The sequence below is a fragment of the Capra hircus genome, chromosome 8 (assembly GCF_001704415.2).
Source record: "Capra hircus breed San Clemente chromosome 8, ASM170441v1, whole genome shotgun sequence".
NCBI lineage: Eukaryota > Metazoa > Chordata > Mammalia > Artiodactyla > Bovidae > Capra > Capra hircus.
Window position 1 is genome coordinate 29,230,868 of NC_030815.1, and position 23,480 is coordinate 29,254,347.

At 40.6% G+C, this 23,480-nt stretch overlaps 1 protein-coding gene across 1 annotated transcript in view; it reads left to right on the forward strand.

Annotated features, from left to right (window-relative positions):
• Nucleotides 1-23,480, forward strand: part of FREM1 (FRAS1 related extracellular matrix 1) — a 179,345-nt gene that overhangs the window by 79,847 nt on the left and 76,018 nt on the right. The window contains exons 14-18 of the mRNA XM_013965901.2: nucleotides 3,025-3,233; nucleotides 5,439-5,532; nucleotides 12,835-13,087; nucleotides 19,863-20,057; nucleotides 21,134-21,319. Of these exons, the coding sequence (XP_013821355.2) occupies nucleotides 3,025-3,233; nucleotides 5,439-5,532; nucleotides 12,835-13,087; nucleotides 19,863-20,057; nucleotides 21,134-21,319 (937 nt within the window). The remainder of the gene's footprint in view (nucleotides 1-3,024; nucleotides 3,234-5,438; nucleotides 5,533-12,834; nucleotides 13,088-19,862; nucleotides 20,058-21,133; nucleotides 21,320-23,480) is intronic.

The following is a 23,480-nucleotide window of genomic DNA, read 5'->3' on the forward strand; positions in this document are numbered from 1 at the left end:
GTCACAGAAGACCACATGTTGTACAAATCCATTTATATGAAAGATCCAGGATAGGCAAGTCTATAGGAGAAGAAAGTAGATTAGTGGTTGCTTAGGACTGCCAGGGGGCTTTCAGGGTAGCTCAGCTGGTAAAGAATCCGCCTGTAATGCAGGAGACCCTGGTTCAACTCCTTGGTCGGTAAGTCCCCCTGGAGAAGGAATAGGCTACCCACTCCAGCTACCTTAACCCTAACCCTTGGGTTTCCCTGGTGGCTCACACAGTGAAAAATCTGCCTGTAGTTTGGGAGACCTGGGTTTGATCCCTGGGTTGGAAAGATTCCCTGGAGGAGGGCATGGCAACCCACTCTACCATTCTTGCCTGGAGAATCCCATGGGCAGAGACACAGCGCAGCATAGGACTGCAAGGGGGGAAATGGGAGGGTGGGAGAGAGAAGGATTATGGGGAAACAGGGGGTAATTGCTAATAAAGACAGGGTTATTTTGTGTGTGTGTGAAAATGTTCCAAACTTGATGATAATGGTTACATAACTTTGAATATGTGAAAATACTAAAAGACATTGTCTTCTAAACCTTCCAGGGGTAAATTGTGTAGTGTGTGAATTATCTCCATGAAATCGTTCTGTGTTTGTTTCTGGATTTCCGGCTTCTGCAGCTTACCCCATCCCCTACTCTGCAGCAGCTGGACAGGGCGTGTTCCCCGGTCACCAAAGTACCCGTACAGCTCAGGACACTCAGCTACCTCGCTGGCCTGACCCCTCAGGCCTCTGAGCTTGCAAGTTTTGGTAGAAGATAGGCCCCCCAAGAGGTCACACAAAATAATCTAAGCTGGATTCTTTGTCTGCTTCCCTGCTGGGGACCAGATCATATTCCATGCTGAAAATACAGTTGTGAATGTCTGTGAATTTGATTAGATATTATTCAGATCATCCTTTTCTGTGTATGAGATGCATGCACTGACATAGCACAGCATCCAAAGAAGCTACCGTGTTTTCCAGAACAATCACAGAGAAGTCGTTTTTTTACGTAAAATATCCAAACCTCTTGCTAGAGAAAAATGATCTGTTGGGAGGAGGAGGGAAATCAACGGAAAGAGTGAAGTGAATAGTTACCTCTGTCATCTGAAGGTAAATGGAATTGTTACGAGGACTTGGGGCTCAAGAGGCATAGGGGCTTCTGGAGTTTTTCTACAGTGTATGAGACAAATGAAATAGTACCATAGAGAACTGAGAATTATACAATAGAAGTCAATTAAATGAGTCTCCTCCATGAAAATGGTCGTGGGAGCTGTTCCCTGATGTTAAAAATCCACAGACCGCTAGGTTAAGTGAAACCATGAGAGACTCTTGAGGCCATACTGACCTGAAGTTCCAGAAACCTAAACACTGGGTTAAGGGAGGCACTGGAAGGTGAATGATGAAAAAGTGGGAGTAAGTTAGCTTTATGCTTTTAGTCTTTGAAAGTTGTTCTAAAACTATATATATTTAAAAATCATCGAATGAGGCAAAGTACGTTCCTTGAAACTTAGCATCTTGGGATCTTAATTGATGTAACTCAGGACAAAATGAGGCTGGCATACATGGACCATGTTTCAGTGATAATAACCTTCTTTAAATGTGAGCTCCCTTTATTTCCTTCTCCTACAATCAGTGAATATGTAGGTGTGGCAAATGAGAGTAAGGCTCTTGGGAAAGGTAGGAGTGAGTGGTTGTAGGGAGAAAAGGCTCTTACTTTGTGTTCTGCTTTGCTGAAAGAAGTCATCTATTAAAGGATACAAGGCAGCCGTCCCAGGGAGCTTGGTGTCATCGTTTCTATGACCGTAGGGTTGTCCTTGGGGCAGCTGTGGGTGGCTGGGAGGACGGAGCAGGGTTGCACGTGGACGCTGTGATTTCTTGCTCACTTCCCTTTCCTCTGCCCATTTCTTGCCCCCTCACTCCCAACCCCCTTTTCAAGATCTCTCCTTGGAGAAACCTCTCCTTTCTAGGAGTGGCAGCTGCTCTGAAGAGACTGCTGCTTCCTTGGAGAACATTGTGTCCTCACATTAGCAGAGCAGTCATCCCAGACTATTCGTGAGGAGCCTTCAAAGCCCATGACTTGTAGCCCAGCTGTATCAACTTGTTTTTGATTCTGTGTGGTAATACAAATTTGAGAAAACAGTAGGTTAAATAAAGTTAACAGATTTTCCTACTCTAGGATCTCAGAGCATGAATATGATTATGGGTCTCATAAACCTCCAAGGTGAAGATATTATATTAATATGTGACTCTTTCCAGGTTGTGTTTGACCATGGAACACTTCTTGCCAACTGCCAAAGTAATGATAAATATCCCCAGTTGTTTAAACTTGCTTTTTACTTTCAAGCGAATTTTTATTGAGCAGTGGGTTTTTTCTATTATAGAAAATTATCTTTATGGCTTTAATATTTAAGTCTAATGTTTGAATGAATCTATTTCCTGTGGATTCTTCAGTTTCCAGTCTTCAGTTTCCCTGTTCTACTTCCATCTCTAAAATGCTCACTACCCTAATGCTTAAATGCTCCAGTCAGTTACTCAAGTCTTTAAGAATTTTTAGGGTATAAGAAAACATGGATTCTTTCCTTCAGGAAATTTAATATAGGTTTTGTTCATTTTGTAAATTAAGGTACATATGTGCCAAGCAATGATAGATACAGATATGATAAGGAATGTTATTTTCTTACTTTAGATACATAGTTTAAATAGCATATACTGATGATAAATCTGATTGCTGCTGATAGATCTGATTGCTCAGATCTATTCAGGATCTGAGATCAATGAACTGTAGATGCTTTCAGGTTTCTAGATCTGCCTTGTTTCTTTGTGTCCATCAGTGTTTAGAACTGAAAGCATTTAGCCAAGATGTTCAACTATGAATTTGTCCCCTTTAGAACATTCTTGAAATTTGATTGACCTGTAAAGATGATGCTGGAAGTTTTCTGTTGCTTTCATGAGTTCTGTTTTCAGGGGCACCTCATGAACAAGGCTTTACATGTTTCTTCCTTCTTTCTAGGTGTTTACCAAACCTCTGAGAGTGGTTGAGGGAGGTCAATGTGTCATCAGCACAGAGCATGTCCTGGTTTCTGACGAGGACACCGAACCGGACAACGTCCACCTCTCCTTGCAGAGTCCGCCTCAGCATGGAACGGTGGAGCTAGATGGAATCCCTCTAAACACAGGAGCCACGTTTTCTTGGGGAGACCTCCAGGCCTTAAAACTTAGGTTAGAACATTTCCTGGATTTTTTGTTTTACATGCTTTGGCTCCCATTTGAATCAATTGTGAGGCAGTGTAAGAAGTTTATTCAATTCTTGCAGGAGTAGCAACATGCCACCTAATACATTCAAGGGGCAGTTGAACATTAGAAATAACAACCCTTTAGTTTTCCCTCCAGACATTTTCTTCCCCTCTGGCTTGCTGTACTGATGGGAATGATATTATGAATATTTGAACAACAACAATTGAATTGCCATGAATATTAAATTTGCTGCAACAGCATATATCACAAAGGGTAGCAGTCATACTAGATGAATTGAGTCTGAGCTAATCTATAAGGCTAATCTACATAACTGAGTTTGGCTTTCAGAAAAGCCAACTTCATAACCCTGGAAATTCTGGGATAGAATTCTGTTGATTGATGTCTTTAGTGTGACTTTTTAATCCATTCTACTGGGGAGGTGATTTGCAGGCAAATAAGCAGGGTAGATTAGGTAGGCAGGACACAGACTAGTGGTTGGGCCTCTTACTGTCAGGGACGGAGTAATCCCTGCTTCATAGTTCTGTGGTGGGCCTATAGTATTAATAGTTCCCTTCACCTTGAGGATGTTCCTTTCCTCTGCCTAGTGTCATTTTGTAAGACACTTAAAAAAGAAAAAAATCTAGTAAAACTCTTTCTCTGTAAAATAATGCAAGATACTCAAAAGCAGTTGTCAGGTGGACAGACATACTGGTTAATCTCTCACTTGCACAAATTCAAGTTGGGCAAACTAGAATTTTGGTCTTTTTGATAAAGAATAGGCCTCAAATGCTTAGTTTTGCATTTGGAAATTGACAAAGAAGTGGGATTTGTGTTCAGGAAGAGCATTTTCATCCAGAAGTTTAGTTACACTGTTTTATTTACAGCTTCCGATATCTTAGGCTCTTTTCACTACTCTTATTTTCATTAAAATTTTTTCTCCCTCCCACCCCAAGATCTCAGCTCTTTCCTACCTGTTAGAAAGAGAGCTCTGTTTAGGTAATTCTTTCTAGGGAATGAATGATGGATAGAAAAAAGGTACCAATATTGCCAGCACATAGTTGAAGCATTCTTGAGCTATAGTTCGAGCTTTCTTCTAGAGACTTGAAATTATGATTTGTTCATTAAACTTCATAGCCACAAAACCTGATAAGGTAGATAGTTAACTAAGGCACAAAGAGGTTAACTGAGGTCACCTAGCAAGTTTGTGGAGGAGTCTGGTTTTAAAAGAAGTTCTGTTTGATTCCATTGCCATACTTTGGAACGTGTACTCCTAGACCTATTTGGCCCTTTAAGGATAATAGCATGGTTAAATTTTTTGAATTAGCACAATTGCTAATATTTATGTCAGTCTATTTTTGATCAGGGAGCGTGACAAAATAAAGCATAGGAGGCAGCATTGGGAGGGAAACTGGAGGTTGGAGGTGGGCTTTCTCTACCACTGGAATTGAAACCCTAACTGGTGCATGAATGAGTCAGTATCAGACATATGGCTCAGTTAAACAATTATTTAAAACTTACAGTGTATCACTACAGTAGACTGGAGAGTGAATGGAAAGCCTAGAAGTAGACAATTACTTTAGGAAACTTGACTGGAGAATGAAAAGAAAATAGTGTCAAGAATAGATCAAGAAAAAAATTTTTTTGAGTCTGAAGAGATTCAAGAATCTTCTTAGGTTGAGAGGGAAAGACCTAGTCATTGGCCAGAGGGAAATGGCAGGAGAGAGGTAGTGAGTAATCCATAGATGAGGTTTCAGAGCAGAGCTAAACTGATTCAGAGCACAGAAGGATTAGCCCTAAAAGTGGGGGAGGAGGGAGAATCACCGAAACCCACTCATTGTCCCACTTCTGCCTGTCACTGCTCAGCCTCAGGGTCCCCTTGGCCCCAGGCAGTGTTTTCTATATGTAGGCAGAGCTGTATCCATTGCTTCCCATTTTTACAGTGACAACTTAAAGGGCTGCTTTTTGATTTGGGGACAAGTTATGAATGCACAGAACACATCTCAGTTGGAGCAATTTTATCATCAAGGATGCTTGAATATTTATGTAAGTGACTTTAAGATTATACTGGGAGTTTGGTTATATATTCATTTGATTGAACATAAGGCCCAAACCATGGAAAAGCTCCTGTGACAATCTCAGTGCACTCACACTGTGGCCTTGAGTGATTAGTGACAACTATCATCCCCACAGATATCAGCATGATGGATCTGAGGAATTTCAGGATGACATACTACTGCAGGTCACAGATGGCACAAATACAGCTGAGTATGTTCTACACGTTGAGGTATGTAGTAAGTTTCCTCCTTGGTTCATATAGAAACAAAGTTTTGGGTTTGGAATCTTCTTAGGGTCTCTGATAGAAATGAAGATACATGGACACCAAAGCAAGAAGGTGCCTGTTTATGTCTTGGAATGTGTCAGGACAGGCAATAGAGAGCAAAAATATATTGGTGAAATGGGCATACTGGTTTCTCACTCCAGTCCATTTAAAGATAGAAATGCTCTGCCCTCAAACTCAGAGACTTAATTGAAGAAGCAATTGGTTCCTTATATAAATTATTTCCAATATTTTTGACCTGTAACATTCAAAAATATTTATTTAGCAGTTGGATGGGTTAGGCTAGCATCATGGGGGTTTTTCCTGTTGTGTGCTAGGAACCATATCTGTATGTACAATGTGAGTTTTTGTGAATTCCTGTACTGTACATTCCCCTGGCCTGTTTGAGATGATTAATTTCCCCCTTTTGACAAATGAAGGAAAATCTGCACATAAAGGTTGAGTTCATGCTCAAAGGCCTGATGGGAACCCTTTAGTTTCTTTGTCGAGTGGCTATCCACGTCCACAAACATAACTCACAGGTTATGCAGATATTTATAGTTAGTGACAAAGGAAAGTCTTCAGAAGACTTACCATGCTTCTTAAAGACCCTCTAATTATTCTTACTGTACCAAATTCTATTTCTGTTATAGTTGGTCAGATCTTTGTGGTATGAAATTATTGTTAAAGGACATAATAATGTGTTTGCAAGATACTTTACAGTAATAATTAATTTAGAATGATGACGCCCATCTAGTGTTTTTAAAAGTACACAGGAAAGGAATTATCTTTATTTTATAGCAAAGGTCTGAAAAAGTGCAATGACTTGTCGAAAGCCATTAACTTGACCATGTAGACCTGGGCTGACCTCTGCACTGGTCATCAGGCCAGCATTCTTTCTTCTTCAAGACTGCCACAAAGCTCAGTTCATTGCTGCTAATGGAGGTGATGGAATTCCAGTTGAGCTGTTTCAAATCCTGAAAGATGATGCTGTGAAAGTGCAGCACTCAATATGCCAGCAAATTTGGAAAACTCAGCAGTGGCCACAGGACTGGAAAAGGTCAGTTTTCATTTCAATTCCAAAGAAAGGCAATGCCAAAGAATGCTCAAACTACCACACAATTGCACTCATCTCACATGCTAGTAAAGTAATGCTCAAAATTCTCCAGGCCAGGCTTCAGCAATGCGTGAACCATGAACTTCCAGATGTTCAAGCTGGTTTTAGAAAAGGCAGAGGAACCAGAGATCAAATTGCCAACATCCACTGGATCATGGAAAAAGCAAGAGAGTTCCAGAAAAACATCTATTTCTGCTTTATTGACTATGCCAAAGCCTTTGACTGTGTGGATCACAATCAACTGTGGAAAATTCTGAAAGAGATGGGAATACCAGACCACCTGACCTGCCTCTTGAGATATCTGAATGCAGATCAGGAAGCAATAGTTAGAACTGGACATGGAACAACAGACTGGTTCCAAATAGGAAAAGGAGTACGTCAAGGCTGTATGTTGTCACCCTGCTTATTTAACTTCTATGCAGAGTACATCATGAGAAACACTGGACTGGAAGAAACACAAGCTGGAATCAAGATTGCTGGGAGAAACATCAATAACCTCAGATATGCAGATGACACCACCCTTATGGCAGAAAGTGAAGAGGAACTAAAAAGCCTCTTGATGAAAGTGAAAGAGGAGAGTGAAAAAGTTGGCTTAAAGCTCAACATTCAGAAAATGAAGATCATGGCGTGTGGTCCCATCACTTCATAGGAAATAGATGTGGAAACAGCGTCAGACTTTATTTTGGGGGGCTCCAAAATCACTGCAAATGGTGATTGCAGCCATGAAATTAAAAGACGCTTACTCCTTGGAAGAAAAGTTATGACCAACCTTGATAGTATATTCAAAAGCAGAGACATTACTTTGCCGACTAAGGTCCGTCTAGTCAAGGCTATGGTTTTTCCAGTAGTCATGTATGGATGTGAGAGTTGGACTGTGAAGAAGGCTGAGCGCCGAAGAATTGATGCTTTTGAACTGTGGTGTTGGAGAAGACTCTTGAGAGTCCCTTGGACTGCAAGGAGATCCAACCAGTCCATTCTGAAGGAGATCAGCCCTGAGATTTCTTTGGAAGGAATGATGCTAAAGTTGAAGCTCCAGTACTTTGGCCACCTCATGCGAAGCGTTGACTCATTGGAAAAGACTCTGATGCTGGGAGGGATTGGGGGCAGGAGGAGGTGATGACCGATGATGAGATGGCTGGATAGCATCACAGACTCAATGGACGTGAGTCTGAGTGAACTCCGGGAGTTGGTGATGGACAGGGAGGCCTGGCGTGCTGCGATTCATGGGGTCGCAAAGAGTCAGACACGACTGAGCGACTGAACTGAACTGCACTGAAGTCACTTCAGTCGTGTCCGACTCTGTGCGACTCCACAGACGGCAGCCCATCCCTGGGATTCTCCAGGCAAGAACACTGGAGTGGGTTGCCATTTCCTTCTCTAATGCATGAAAGCGAAAATTGAAAGTGAAGTCGCTCAGTCGTGTCTGACTTTCGCGACCCCATGGACTGCAGCCTACCAGGCTCCTCCGTCCATGGGATTTTCCAGGCAAAAGTACTGGGGTGGGGTGCCATTGCCTTCTCCGAGCTCAGTTCACAGGTGACTATAATTCAGGGGCACTTACGCATGCCCGCTTCAATGCATAGTCCCTTCCTTTCATTTTCCCACTTAGTTCTCATGATGGTCTTAAACCTAGATGAAGAGAAGTGTGTCATTTCAGCTTAATAAAGGTGAGTTTTCTTTACTGGTGGACTTCTACATATCAAGAAACTTTTCCGAGTTACATTTCTTTGCTGAAAAGAAAATTTCTGGTGATAATCCCAACTCTGTCTTTTGTCCGTGACTATTTTTTATCAATGACAATAAGCTGTGCCTTTGAGGAAAAGAATCTGTGTTACTTTTTAGAGAAAAGAGCATGTGCTTTGAAAGCCATTCAGAAGTTTGGGCAATTTGGGGACAGTTATGTATGGTTTTTTTTTTTTTTCATCCAGGAGAAGTGTTTTTAATTCTATCACCTTTGGACTTTTATGCATTTGAAAGCTGAGGCTATCCTGGGAACTGCTGTAAGGTGATTGTCATGAATGTGTTAGTGAGATTAATCAGATGGGGTCAAGAACAATAATAAAGAGGGTCTTCACTCAATCTCCTTTGAGGACTTGAACAGAGATTGTCCCTTAATAAGCCAATAGAAAATGGGATAGAATATTGCATGCTTTTTCTACCTTTAATTAAATTAATAAGCCTGGGCTTATCACCCTATTCTCTACCTGTTGAAGGAAAGTGTCAACATAATATCATGTATATCTGTTGTAGAGTTGTTAGCCTGTTTAAATAGCAGAGTGACCAGGGCATACATACATAGTTACATTCATACGTTCATTTATCCCATTAATGCCTAATAAGTGCCATCTATATGCCAGGTCCTATGCTGAATGCTTGGGCTATGATGATGAACAAGACAAATATACTTCCTCTTCCTGTGGAGCTTATGGGCAAGGGAGGAAGGCGGGCTTTAAACCGATTATCAGTGAAATAATCATTTAAAATATGGATGTGTTCTACAAGTCAACAGGGTACTGCTACTGCTGCTACTACTAAGTCGCTTCAGTTGTGTCTGTCTCTGTGCGACCCCAGAGATGGCAGCCCACCAGGCTCCTCTGTCCCTGGGATTCTCCAGGCAAGAACACTGGAGTGAGTTGCCATTTCCTTCTCCAATGCATGAGAGTGAAAAGTGAAACTGAAATCACTCAGTCATGTTCAGGCTCCTCCATCCATGGGATTTTCCAGGCAAGAGTACTGGTGTGGGGTGCCATTGCCGTCTCCAAACAGGGTACTAAAAGTGGGTAAATGAAGAAAGTTTCTAAGTGAGTCTCAGTTGTCAAGAAGTTTTCCTGGAGGAATCCATATGGAACCTAAACATAGAGGAAGCCAAGTAAAATGTTAGGGGAGAACATACCAGGCAAGGGACAGGGTGAGGATGCACAGATGGAACAAAGACCTGATGTGTGTGGAACACAGTGTCTTGGGGATAACAGTGGCGTGGAATGGAGTGACAAAGGCACCCCATTGTATGAGATGAGGTCAGATACCCCAGTAAAGTCCCTAGGAAGCCAGTGAAGTTTCAGTGATAAAGATTCTGCCTGGGGACATCTCTGGTGGTCCAGTGGTTAAGTTGTTGCCTTCCAATGCAGGGGGCATGAGTTCAATCCCTGGCCAGGGTGTTAAGATCCCATATGCCTCCTGGCCAAAAAAACAAAACATAAAACATAAGCAATACTGTAACAAATTTAATAAAGACTTTAAAAAAGAGAGAAAGACTCTACCTGCAATTCAGGAGACTCGGGTTCCATCCCTGGATCAGGAAGATACCCTGGAGTAGGAAATGTCAACCCACTGTAGTATTTTTGCCTGGAAAATTCCATGGACAGAGGAGCCTGGTGGGCGACAGTCCACGGGGTCACAAAGAGTCAGACATAACTAACCATGCACATGCACCCATGCACAGAATGGTGACTTGATGAAAGCCACATTTTAAAAAGGTCACATTGGGGACTTCCCTGGCAGTCCAGTGGTTAAGAATCTGCCTTGCAATGCAGGGGACATGGTTAGGGAGCTAAGATCCCACATCAGTTCAGTTTGGCTCAGTTGCTCAGTCCTGTCCAGCTCTTTGTGACCCCGTGGACTGCAGCACACCAGGCTTCCCTGTCCATCACCAACTCCCAGAGCTTACTTAAACTCACGTCCATAGAGTTGGTGATGCTATCCAACCATCTCATCCTCTGTTTTCCCCTTCTCCTCCAGCCTTCAATCTTTCCCAGCATCAGAGTCTTTTCAAATTAGTCAGTTCTTTGCATCAGGTGGCCATAGTATTTTGGAGTTTCCGCTTCAGTATCAGTCCTTCCAATGAATATTCAGGATTGATTTCTTTTGGAATCGACTGGTTGGATCTCCTTGCTGTCCAAGGGACTCTCAAGAGTCTTCTCCAACACCACAGTTCGAAAGCATCTGTTCTTCAGCACTCAGCTTTCTTTATGGTGCAACTCTCACATCCATACATAACTACTGGAAAAACCACAGCTTTGACTAGATGGACCTTTGTCAGCAAAGTAATGTCTCTGTTTTTTGATATGCTGCCTAGGTTGGTCATAGCTTTTCTTCCAAGGAGCAAGCGTCTTTATTTTCATGGTTGCAATCACCATCTTCAGTGATTTTGGAGCCCTTAAAAATAAAGTCTCTCACTATTTACATTGTTTGCCCGTCTATTTCCCATGAAGGGATGGGACCAGGTGCCATGATCTTAGTTTTCTGAATGTGAGTTTAAAGCCAACTTTTTCACTCTCCTCTTTCACTTTCATCAAGAGGCTCTTTAGTTCTTCTTCACTTTTTGCCATAAGGGTAGTGTCAAAGTAGAGAGAATATCATAATAAAGTCCCATGTATCAATCACCTCATCTTAATAACCGTTATCATTTTACCATATTTCTTTCATTTATTTTCTCTTTGCTGAATTGTTTTAATGTAAGGCCCAGGTATCATGTCTTTAGCTTCTAAATGTTCCAGTATACCTCTGAAATTAAAGATGTTTTCACTCTAGCTTTGTCTTGTCATTCACCCATCAACTCAGATTTTCTCACTTTGAACTTGGACTATGCTCCTTTTCCTGTCTTACTTCCTTGCTGTGTGTCAGCAGAAGAAACTCATTGAATAAGCTATATATTGTAGGCACTGTGCTCAGCCTGGGAGTATAGAGATGAATAACATAATATCTCTACTCCAAAAAAGTTGGGACCTAATGGCTCTCAAGAAGTCCTCCATGGTCTGCCAGCTTCTCATGATGCCTATATGCCATCTTAGGATAGCCATTTACTTGCTCTGTTCCTTTTGGCTTTATTGACTATGCCAAAGTCTTTGTGTGGATCACAACAAACTGTGGAAAATGCTTAAAGAGATGGGAATAATAGACCACCTTTCCTGCCTCCTGAGAAATCTGTATGCAGGTCAGGAAGCAATAGTTAGAACCAGACATGGAAAAAATGGACTGGTTCCAAACTGGGAAAAGAGTACATCAAGGCTGTATATTGTCACCTTGCTTATTTAACTTTAATGCAGAATACATCATGTGAAATGCTGGGCTGGATGAAGCACAAGCTGGAATGAAGATTGCTGGAAGAAATATCAATAACCTCAGATATGCAAATGACTCCACCCTTATGACAGAAAGTGAAGAAGAACTAAAGAGTCTCTTGATGAAAGTGAAAGAGGAGAGTGAAAAGACCCCACATGCAGTGGGGCAACTAAGCTCACACACTGCAGCTACTGAAGCCCATGTGCGGCAACAAAGACCCAGCATAGCCAAAATAAAAAATAATGATTTTTTAAAAAGATCATATTGGTTGAAGTATGAGGGAGGGAAATACAGGGTTGAGGGTATTCACAGGCCAGACTTGATAAATAAATGTGCAGCATACAGTTGTGAACTCAGAGGAGGACTGTCCTTTATTCCTATTTAGAAAGCATACTTTTTCAAATTTATACAAAATCTTTTAGAATTTTGGACAGTCACTGCAATCTCTCACGTTGCTTTTCTTTCCTTTCTACTTAAGGGGTTTATTTTAATGACAGTGAGAGAAAAATGTACTACCACGTTGGAAACTGGTACTGATTTAACAGTTATGGAGTTTCAGAATTAACTCAAAATGTTTGAAATGCAGCTGCTACTTATTATATATCCAGAGAAACTTCCTGGGTGGCAGGAAGTTGAAAGGAAAGGAGAGTTTTGTAATCACCAAGTAATTTGAAATATAAATAACTTGGATGTGGTAAATGTTAAGTGCTCAGACCATAAGGACTAGGTTTCCTCCAGAATATGCATGGATTGGACAAAGGAGGATAGGGGCTGGGGTGACAGACGCTTTATATTACATTTATTTTTTGTCTCTCTAGAAACAAACGAGAGCTTTGGGTCCCAAACCATAACCATACTCCCCCATTCCTACCTTAAATGTCTCTCATATGGGTCATTTCTTCCAAGATGGTTCATATGGGGAAAATTAAAAGATACAAACAGCTTGGCCAAATTCCATAGCTATTGTTTTGCGTGTCTGGAAGACTGAGAAAGTCTGTTATTCCAATTATGAGCAATGAGTTACCAGTTGGACAATTTGTCATTGTTTTCTTTTTCTCAAAAACATGCATTTTTCACGCCCCTCTGCTTAGGTGTTCCCTGTAAATGATGAGCCACCAGTGCTAAAGGTGGACCTCATTCCCATGATGCATTGCTCCGAGGGTGAAGAGGTGGTCATCACTTCTGAATACATTTTTGCTACTGATGTGGACAGTGATGATCTGAAGCTAATGTTCGTGATTGTTGGAGAACCTCAGCATGGGACTGTGAGGAGAGCTGGGGTTAGGGTACATCAGTTCTCTCAGGAAGATGTTGTCGCAGGGGCTGTGACGTACAAACACACAGGTAAGTGACAGCATTGTGGTGAGTCTGGGCTCGGGGGCAACAGAGTCTTAGCTCACTTCTTGCTGTGGGCTCTGATAATCTCAGTTTTAATGCTTGTTTCCATTAAAACCAGAGAAGCTGCAGCGGGAGCCCATGTCCTATTTTTCAAATATGATCACGATATTCAGCAGTATTTCTAGATCTTTCAGTAATACAGTGAATTTCACAGAAAGAGCAAGTGTTACTGCTGCTATGTTCCTGATGCTTCCACATAGACTTTCAATTCACTCTGGCTTGTCCCCATCCCTATTATGGTCAATTTGAAGAAGGCTATTTGGCCATCCCACGCTGGTTCCATATATCATACCAAAAATGCCTGAAGTAGGCTCCCTAAGGTAATTATATTATTAACTTGAGAAATTTTCTGATTATCAGCTAGTTCCTAAGAAGTAGCTGGTCTGCCCTTTGAGTTCTTGAAGAGCAAAGGTGATGTTTTATGCTCTGCATAACTTGGCCACAGCACCTGACAGTCGTGAACACAGATTGGAAATACAGTAAATCCTTGTTTGTTAGCATTGTAGTTATATTTCTGGCATTGCATTAGATTGCTATCTAGGTGGCATTTGTTCCTTATGTAAAATATTCATTTAAAAAATGTTGTCAGCATCTGAAATCTACAGATCACCGTGGTATGCATAGTAGGCTCAAAGGAATATAATGCAGACCCTAAGATGAACCCCACTCCCATGGAAAGAAGATAGTAACACCTCTGTCCTTCATGACATCACTACCCCTGCCAAATCTGATTTCTGGGTTGGGGGCACTTCCTCAGGGATAATGCCGTGGACTTCCTCTAACTAACTTTTATCACACTCCATTACTGTTTCATGGTTACTCATCCATATGCCTCGCTAACCTAGATTCCAGGGGGAAGTATGACTGAGTGTGCCAGGCCAGGTGAGTGGTACAGGAAATAAGAGGTGTCAGAATTCAAATCTTTTTATTTGAAAAAACAGAGAAAGAGAATACAAGCAGTGATGTGGGAGGGAATTCAAGGAGGGGAATTGAGATGGCTCAAGTTTAATTTGGACATGGGGGAAAACATTTTGAAATAATATTTTTAAATGTACTTTGGGAAAAAAAAACAGTTTATTAGGATACCAGCTGCCTTAGGGCCAGTTAGTATGACATACTTTAATCACTCCACTAGACATCGCTTTGCTTGAAATAATATCTCTTTATCCTCACTCTGTTAAGTCTTTGTTGTTGTTGTTCAGTTGGTAAGTTGTGTCTGACTCTTTGCAACCCCGTGAACTGCAGCATGCCAGGCTTCTGTGTCCTTCACTTCCTCCCGGAATTTGCGCCAATTCCTGTCCATTGAGTTGGTGATGCCATCCAACCATCTCATCCTCTGTCACCCTCTTCTTCTCCTGCTTTCAGTCTTTCCCAGCATCAGGGTCTTTTCCAATAAGTGGGCTCTTCGTATCAGGTGGCCAAGGTATTGGAGCTTCAGCATCAGTCCTTCCAATGAATATTCAGGGTTGATTTCCTTTAGGATTGACTAGTTGATCTTCTTGTTGTCCAAGGGACTCTCAAGAATTTTCTCCAGCACCATAGTGGGAGAGCATCAATTCTTCCATGCTCAGCCTTTTTTGTGGTCCAACTCTCACATCTGTACATGACTTAGAAAAGGTTTTGTTAGCTCTTTCCTTGTCCTGAGAAGTACAGTCCACTTACTCAATGTCTCTCAATGTCAGAGTTGGCAAATAGGTGCTTCTTTTTGATTTTCCCACACAGACTATCAGAAAAGTGATCTAGAGACTGATATTATGGTTACATAATTTTAACATCTTTGAAAGGCTCATTTGGCATAGATACATTATGGGTGAGATGAAACTATCTTCCCTTCAAGCCTGTGCCTTGTTCCAGGTACTAAACAACAAGTAGATATACGTATAACTCTCGTTTAGTGTGATGGCCATATAAGGGAGTGTTAACACATTTTTTTTTTTCTTCAAAGACCTAGTAGGACACTGGTGCGAATTCTTTGAGATAGACATTTTTGTTATGTTAATAAATTAACAGAAATACTGTATTCAAAAAATATTTTATTTGAATGATACTTTTGCTTGTAATGTTCACTCAGTTACTCAGTAGTGATTAGCACTGTTGTAGAATGAGTAATGGCACCCTACTCCAGTACTCTTGCTTGGAAAATCCCATGGATAGAGGAGCCTGGTGGGCTGCAGTCCATGGGGTTGCTAGGAGTAGGACATGACTGAGTGACTTCACATTCACTTTTCACTTTCATGCATTGGAGAAGGAAATGGCAACCCACTCCAGTGTTCTTGCCTGGAGAATCCCAGGGACGGGCGAGCCTGGTGGGCTGCCGTCTATGCCGCACAGAGTCGGACACGATTGAAGCGACTTAGCAGCAGTAGCAGCAGAATGAGTAAAGAGAAACTCAGAATAGGAGCTAAAATTTCAGTGGCCCTGCGCTTACCTCCATACATTGGTTATCAAGATTACCAAAAAACAATTGTTGTTATTGTAGTTTTAGTTGCTTAGTTGTGTCCAACTGTTTTGCAGCCCCATGGACTGTAGCCTGCCATGCTCCTCTTGTCCATGGGATTGTCTAGGCAAGAACACTGGAGTGGGTTGCTTTTGCCTTCTCTAGGGGATCTTCCTGGCTAGGGATTGAAACTGCATCTCCTGCACTGCAGGTGAATTCTCTACTGCTGAGTCACCAGAGAAACCTGATAACAACTGTATCACCATTATTTTGTTTGTTTATTTATTTATTTTTGTGATTATGAAAACGATATATACTCATTACAGAAAGCTTAGAAAATTATGATAAAATTTTGAAAAATCACCTTATTTGCCTCAGAAAGATAATCACTGTTAACATTTCAGTATTACAATGTTTTCTTTTCCTTTTTCTAATTGTAATTTTTAACATAGTCAATCATGTTGTATGTGCAATTCCTTTTTTCATTTAGATTCTCATCTAAAAGTGTTTATTAAAATATTATTAAATGTTACAAAATTATTGTAACCATGTTTTAATCATCGAATAATATTTTATGATATACAATTATTACTAATTTGCTATTCTCCAAACATTAAATATGAGGCCATTCAAAAATTATTTAATAAATAGCAGTCCAGTTAACTGTTTTCAGTATAAATTGTATCTTTAGACTGTATCTCATTTCAAGGTAAAGAATTCTTCGACCCATTTTGTAGCCGTTTTTTTTGTGGCTTAACACTCAGCCAACTTTTCCAGCTCTTTCTATGAATGTCTCACATGCTTTTCTTATATTGAAATTACAGTTACTGAATGTACTATGTTGGGTTTTTTGGTTAAGCTGTTTTCATTTCCTAGAATTATTTTTCCATTCCTCTTCCCCACTCCCTCTTCCTACACAGCTTCTCGCCCATCTCCCAGTTCTCTGCCTTATTTGCCTTATAAACCATTCATTATTTAATGCTCAGTACAAAGTGAGCAGGGCCATCTGGAAAGATTCCTCTGACTTTCCCTGGCATGTGCTTTCTGCCCCCCATGCCATCATCAGCCTATGCTCTCATCCTTCTTCACCCTCAGCACCTAATGTGTAATAATCAGGCTGAGATAGATGAATGTTCCATTTAATACGTTAAAAATGGTTAAGAGTACCAATTTCATATGGTTCCACTTAATATATACACACATCTGTGATAATCTAACCGGACTTCATTTCTTTCCCTTCCATTAGACTGTGTCCCCTCCTGACATATAGTAGGTCTTTGAACATTTGATGTTTTTTGAACTGTCTTGACATTTTCACCATGTCTGTCTTTCCCTCCACTGGAGCACACAGAACACTAATTTTCACAAAACAAGCATTAAAGAAGTATTTATCAAGTGAGTATTGCATAAAAAGCTTTATGCCAATTAACTTTTTTATAAATATGGATAGATGAATGGTTTCTTTCCCCCACTTTTCCTAAAGTAGAAGGCTGATTGTTTAATTTTAGTGTCTCAACTTTATCGTTTTTAAAAAAGTAAGCCCAGTTTTCTTGTTCTTTAATCCTTTTGTTACTCAATAATTTTTGAATATTTCCTTGTCTGCCATTTTTTTATTGGAATATAATTGCTTTATAATGTTTGTTAATCTCTTCTGTACAGTGAAGTGAATCAGCTATATATATACTTATATCCCCTCCTCTTGAGCTTCCCTCCCACCCCAGCCCCCCATCCCACCTCTCTAGCTCATTGCAGAGCACCAAGCTGGGCTCTCTATGCTATACAGAAGCTTCCTACTAGCTATCTGTTTTACACATGTAGTATATGTATGTCAACGCTACTTTCTCAATCAGCCCTACCCTCTCTTTCCCCTTCTGTGTCCACAAGTCTGTTCTGTACATCTGCATTTCTATTCCTGCCCTGCAAATAGGTTCATAAGTACCATTTTTCTAGATTCCCTATATATGCACTGGTGGTGTTGTTCAATTGCCCAGTTGTGTCTGACTCTTTGCAACTCTATGGACTGCAGCACGCCAGGCCTCCCTGCCCCTCACCATCTCCTGAAGTTTGTCCAAGTTCATGTCCATTACATCGGTGATGTCATCCAGCCATCTTATCCTCTGACTCCCTCTTCTTATGCCCTCAGTCTTTCCCAGCATCAGGGACTTTTCCAATGAGTCAGCTGTTCATGTCAGGTGACCAAAATATTGATGCTTCAGCTTTAGCAAAAGTCCTTTCAATGAGTATTCAGGGATGATTTCCCTTAAGATTGACTGGTTTGATCTCCTTGCCATCCAAGGGACAGTTAAGAGTCTTCTTCAGCACCACAGTTCAAAGGCAGTAATTCTTTGAGGATCTGCCTTCTTTACAGTCCTGCTCTCACAACTGCGTGACCACTGGGGAGATCACAGTCTTGACTATACGGATCTTTGTCGGCAGGGCAATGTCTGCTTTTCAACACACTGTCTAGGTTTGCCATAGCTTTCCTGCCAAGAAGCAATTGTCTTCTTATTTCATGGCTGCAGTCACCATCCCCAGTGATTTTAGAGCCCAGGAAGATGAAACCTGGCACTACTTCTGCCTTCACCTCCTTCTCTTTGCCATGAAGTAATGGGGCCAGAGGCCATGATCTTGATTTTTTTAATATTTAGTTTTAAGCAGGCTCATCACTCTCCTTCTTTACCCTCATCAAAAGGCTCTTTACTTCTTCTTTGCTTTCTGCCATTAGAGTGGTATCATTTGTATATCTGAGGCTGTTGATGTTTCTCCTGCCTATCTTGATTCCAGCATATATGCTGGAATTTCTTATGATGTGCTCAGCATATAGGTTAAACAACCAGAGGGACAGCAGACAGCCCTGTTGTACTGCTTTCTCAATCCCGAACCACTCAGTTGTTCATACAGGGTTCTAACTGTTGCTTCTTGACGCGCATACAGGTTTCTCAGGAGACAGGTAAGATGGTCTGGTATTCCCATCTCTGTAAGAGCTTTCCACAGTTTGTTATGATCCACACAGTCAAAGGCTTTGGTGTAGTCAATGAAACAGAAGTAGATATTTTTCTGGAGTTCCCTTGTTTTCTCTTTGACCCAGTGAATGTTGACAATTTGATCTCTGGTTCCTCTTCCTTTTCTAAACCCAGCTTGGATGTCTGGAAGTTCTTGGTTCATGTAATGCTGAAGCCTGGCATGCAAGATTTTAAGCAGGACCTTACTAACATGGAAGATATATGCATTAATATTTGTTTTTTTTTTCTTTCTGATTTACTATACTCTGTATGACAGATTCTAGGTTCATCTACATCTCTACAGATGACCTATTTTTGTTCCTTTTTATGTTCTGTGTCATTTTTTTAAACAGGTGTAATAATTCCAAGTACAAATGCTCTATAGATTTGACCAATATGTCTTGTGAAAAGAGAAGTTGCTCCTGATCTTTTGTGCTCTAGTCTCATTGAAATTTCAAACATAATTGCTTCCTTCTTGATACTTTTAGAATAATGTATGAGAATTATCAAAAGCACGTCTACATAACTTTTCTGCCCCCTTGGATAGTAAGCATTCCTACTTCTGTGCTGTTCATTAGTAATCCAAGAATAGATTGTCCTATTTACTGATAAAGTATCTAGTCCTGATATTTTCTTCCTTCTTCCTCTCATGACTTAAGTTGGGACCATTTTGAATCCCATAGATGGGAGCTCTCAAGAGTAAAAAGAAGATGAAAATTAGGGTCTCTCCTTATCCAGGTGCTGTTGCTATTTTGCTAACATCTTGACTATATGTAATGGGAAAATACTGAAGCAAGTGACAAAGATGTGGGTTATCTTTGTATTTCACCTATTCAGCTTCTTCTGCATTGAGTGGTTGTTCAATTAAGGTGGTTAATGCAAATGTGAAGACAATTACCAGAGGGACAGGGTGCCTTCTGTTTTCCCTGTGGTTGGTCCTAACACTAATAATTATGGGAGAAGAGCGAAGCCATCCCGAGTCCAGCTTTATGTCTCCCTTGTTCATTTGTGAACTGTCAGACCCTTGTTAGCCCTGTTTTGCCCCTCCATATGGTGATAGATGGCTGGCAGGGTTTGCACCAGAGGCAACAGATGGGCAAGCATTTCTGCATTATTTTCATGACTCTATTTAATTTCATAGTAATAAAATTGAGTTTCATGTTTTAACCACATAAGTTCCTTTCCTTGCCATTCTATGCTTGTAGAGGAAATCTAAGGCGATTTGATCTCGGTATTCTGCATTTTTTATAAGTCATCTTTCAGCTATAGTTGTGTCTTCCAGGTGGTGAGATTGGCCTGATGCCTTGTTTCGACACCATTACATTGGTGGTTTCGGACAGAGAAGCTGGTCCTTTTGTGAATGGCTGCTGTTACAAAGGGCCTCATCCATCTGTTCCTCTTCATGAGTCCTTTCCAATGTATGATCTCAACATCACAGTGTATCCAGTGGACAACCAACCGCCTTCAGTTGCCATAGGTGGCCATATTTTTTTTTCTTAAGTTTCTATTATCTCACCTAGTCGTACCCATGGTCCAGTGAAATAATGCCCTTTATTATAGTCAAAATAGAAAACCACCATACAAAGTTGCCTCTAGTAATTGTCTCAAAACAGACTTGTAGAAACCTCAGATCTGCGAAAGATTACAGGGAAAAAGAAATAACTTGTTTAAAAATTTAGATAAACCCATATGGAGAGAGAATGCAAGTGTGTGTGTGTGTGTGTGTGTGTGTGTATGTTTTAAAATGAAGACAACATTGTAATCCTCAGATACTCTGGTTTTATTTCACATGGGAAAGTATCATTTACCTGGTAGAGACAGTAATTTATTTTATCCATAACAATTTCTATTAGAATAGAATGAGTATACCAGTGGGACTGTTTATATATATTTAACCTTATTTGCTTTTTAGGAAGTCATCTCTTTGTAGGCACTATCTATATGTTCTGACTCTCAGAAAAGAAATGCAAGCATATGTATGAATGTTATTGTAATTTGCAAACTGTCTCCCAAGCAGTGTTCTGGAAAGGAAGCATTATCCCCACAGAATAATTAAGCACTATGGCATAAAAAAAATGCTTGTTATGAGCAATTCATAATGGTTCTCAGGCAATTAACGCTCTGACAAACAGAGGTAACAACTGATCTTGAAGAGTATATAAACCACACTTAGTGGCTTATCATTAAAACATTTTGGCAATTCTTATTTTCATTTGTCACTTCTATAGAGACACAGGGGAAATCAGTGTTCCTTGAGAATGACTAAAGGGCTGTACTGGAGCATTTAGTATTTCTTCTATCTTTCTGTAATAGTCTGGCTTTCTTAGACAAGAAAAAATATAATTCCACAAGTCAAATTAAATTCCACCCATTACCCCTGAATATTTTCACCATAAGGAGAATTACGCTAAAGGAAATGAACGTCCCCCATGGAAGTACATTTGTGTATAGGAGACATCTCTGAATTGGAATTTCAATCACTCCCTTTTGTCCTCACTATTCTGATTAGAGGATTTCACAGTAAGTCATAATTGTGTTATTACTTGTATGCAGGTACCATGTTCGTTGTGGATGAGGGTTTCTCAGCAGCCCTTACTGTTAACCATTTGTCTGCCGCTGATCCTGACACTGCAGCAGATGACTTGGAATTTGTTTTGGTTTCTCCTCCCCAGTTTGGCTACCTTGAAAACACACTCCCTTCTGCAGGTTTTGAAAAGAGCAATATGGGCATCAGCATAGGTAAGTCTTGGTTTTATGTCCAGCAATAATCAGCCTTTGTTTGAGACTAGGTTATGATTAGGTTATGTTTAATAACTGGGTTAGGACTTTAAAAATGTTCAAAGTACTGCTGCTGCTGCTGCTAAGTCGCTTCAGTCGTGTCTGACTCCGTGCGACCCCATAGACGGCAGCCCATCAGGCTCCCCCGTCCCTGAGATTCTCCAGGCAAGAACACTGGAGTGGGTTGCCATTTCCTTCTCCAATGCATGAAAGTGAAAAGTGAAAGTGAAGTCACTCACTCGTGTCTGACTCCTAGCCAACCCCATGGACTGTAGCCTACCAGGCTCCTCCATCCATGGGATTTTCCAGGCAGGAGTACTGGAGTGGGGTGCCATTGCCTTCTCCATTCAAAGTACTACACTTGAGGAATTATTATTATCACTGATACTTTCAAATACTATTGTTTTTCGTTCTAATTTTTCATTTAAAATTTCGCATGTATGGGAGTTTACTTCAAAATAAATGGAAATTACACTTATGGAAAATGTAAGGATAAATATTGAAAAAATAATGTTTTAAAAGGCCCCCATAGTGAAAATAATAGCAAACGAAGCAACAGACAAAGAATTAATCTCAAAAATATACAAGCAACTCCTGCAGCTCAATTCCAGAAAAATAAACGACCCAATCAAAAAGTGGGCCAAAGAACTAAACAGACATTTCTCCAAAGAAGACATACAGATGGCTAACAAACACATGAAAAGATGGTCAACATCACTCATTATCAGAGAAATGCAAATCAAAACCACAATGAGGTACCATTTCACACCAGTCAGAATGGCTGCTATCCAAAAGTCTACAAGCAATAAATGCTGGAGAGGGTATAAAGAAAAAGGAATCCTCTTACACTGTTGGTGGGAATGAAAACTAGTACAGCCACTATGGAGAACAATGGGGAGATTCCTTAAAAAACTGGAAATAGAACTGCCTTGTGACCCAGAAATCCCACTGCTGGGCATACACACCGAGGAAACCAGAATTGAAAGAGACACGTGTACCCCAGTGTTCATCACAGCACTGTTTATAATAGCCAGGACATGGAAGCAACCTCGATGTCCATCAGCAGATGAATGGATAAGAAAGCTGTGGTACATATACACAATGGAGTATTACTCAACCATTAAAAAGAATACATTTGATTCACTTCTAATAAGGTGGATGAAACTGGTGCCTGTTGTACAGAGTGAAGTAAGCCAGAAAGAAAAACACCAGTACAGTATACTAACACATATATATGGAATTTAGAAAGATGGTAATGATGACCCTGTATGCGAGACAGCAAAAGAGACACAGATGTATAGAACAGTCTTTTAGACTCTGTGGGAGAGGGCGAGGGCAGGATGATATGAGAGAATGGCATTGAAACATGTAAATTATCATATGTGAAATGAATTGCCAGTCCAGGTTCAATGTGTGATACAGGGTGCTCGGGGCTGGTGCACTGGGATGACCCAGAGGGATGGGATGGGGAGGGAGGTGGGAGGGGGGTTCATGATGGGGAACACATGTACACCCACGGCGGATTCAAGTCAATGTATGGCAAAACCAATACAATATCGTAAAGTTAAAAAAAAGGCCCCAATAGCAACACGGAATACTGTGACAGAATAAATCTGGTGGAACTCACAGTCTTATTCTCACAGTTTCTTTTAACACTTTTAAAAGATACAGGCAGAAAAGAGTAGGAAATATATCATGAAAATATTGAAGATAATGACATTAACTTTAAAACCAAAGTGTGTCTCAGAAACTTGAATAGCTCTGCTGTTTCACTTGAAAACAACCAAAGCAAAAACAAATGCCAACACTAAAATCATTCAAAGGCAACACTTCAGAAGTAAATTATTCTGTAAGCACCTTTGGGGGCATATCCATTTTAAATACGAGAGAAGCTGGGTTTACAATTAGTTGTGTTAGTAGAATGAATAGGAAAAACAAGACACCACTCAACACTGCCTACAAGAAACTAACTTCAGCTTCAAGGACAGACACAGGCTTAAAAGGAAGGGATGGTAAAAGATATTGCTTGCAAATGGAAACCGAAAGAGAGCAAGGGTAGATATATATAAACTAGACAAAATAGTCTCTTAAGTCAAAAGTATAACAAGACACAAAGAAGGTC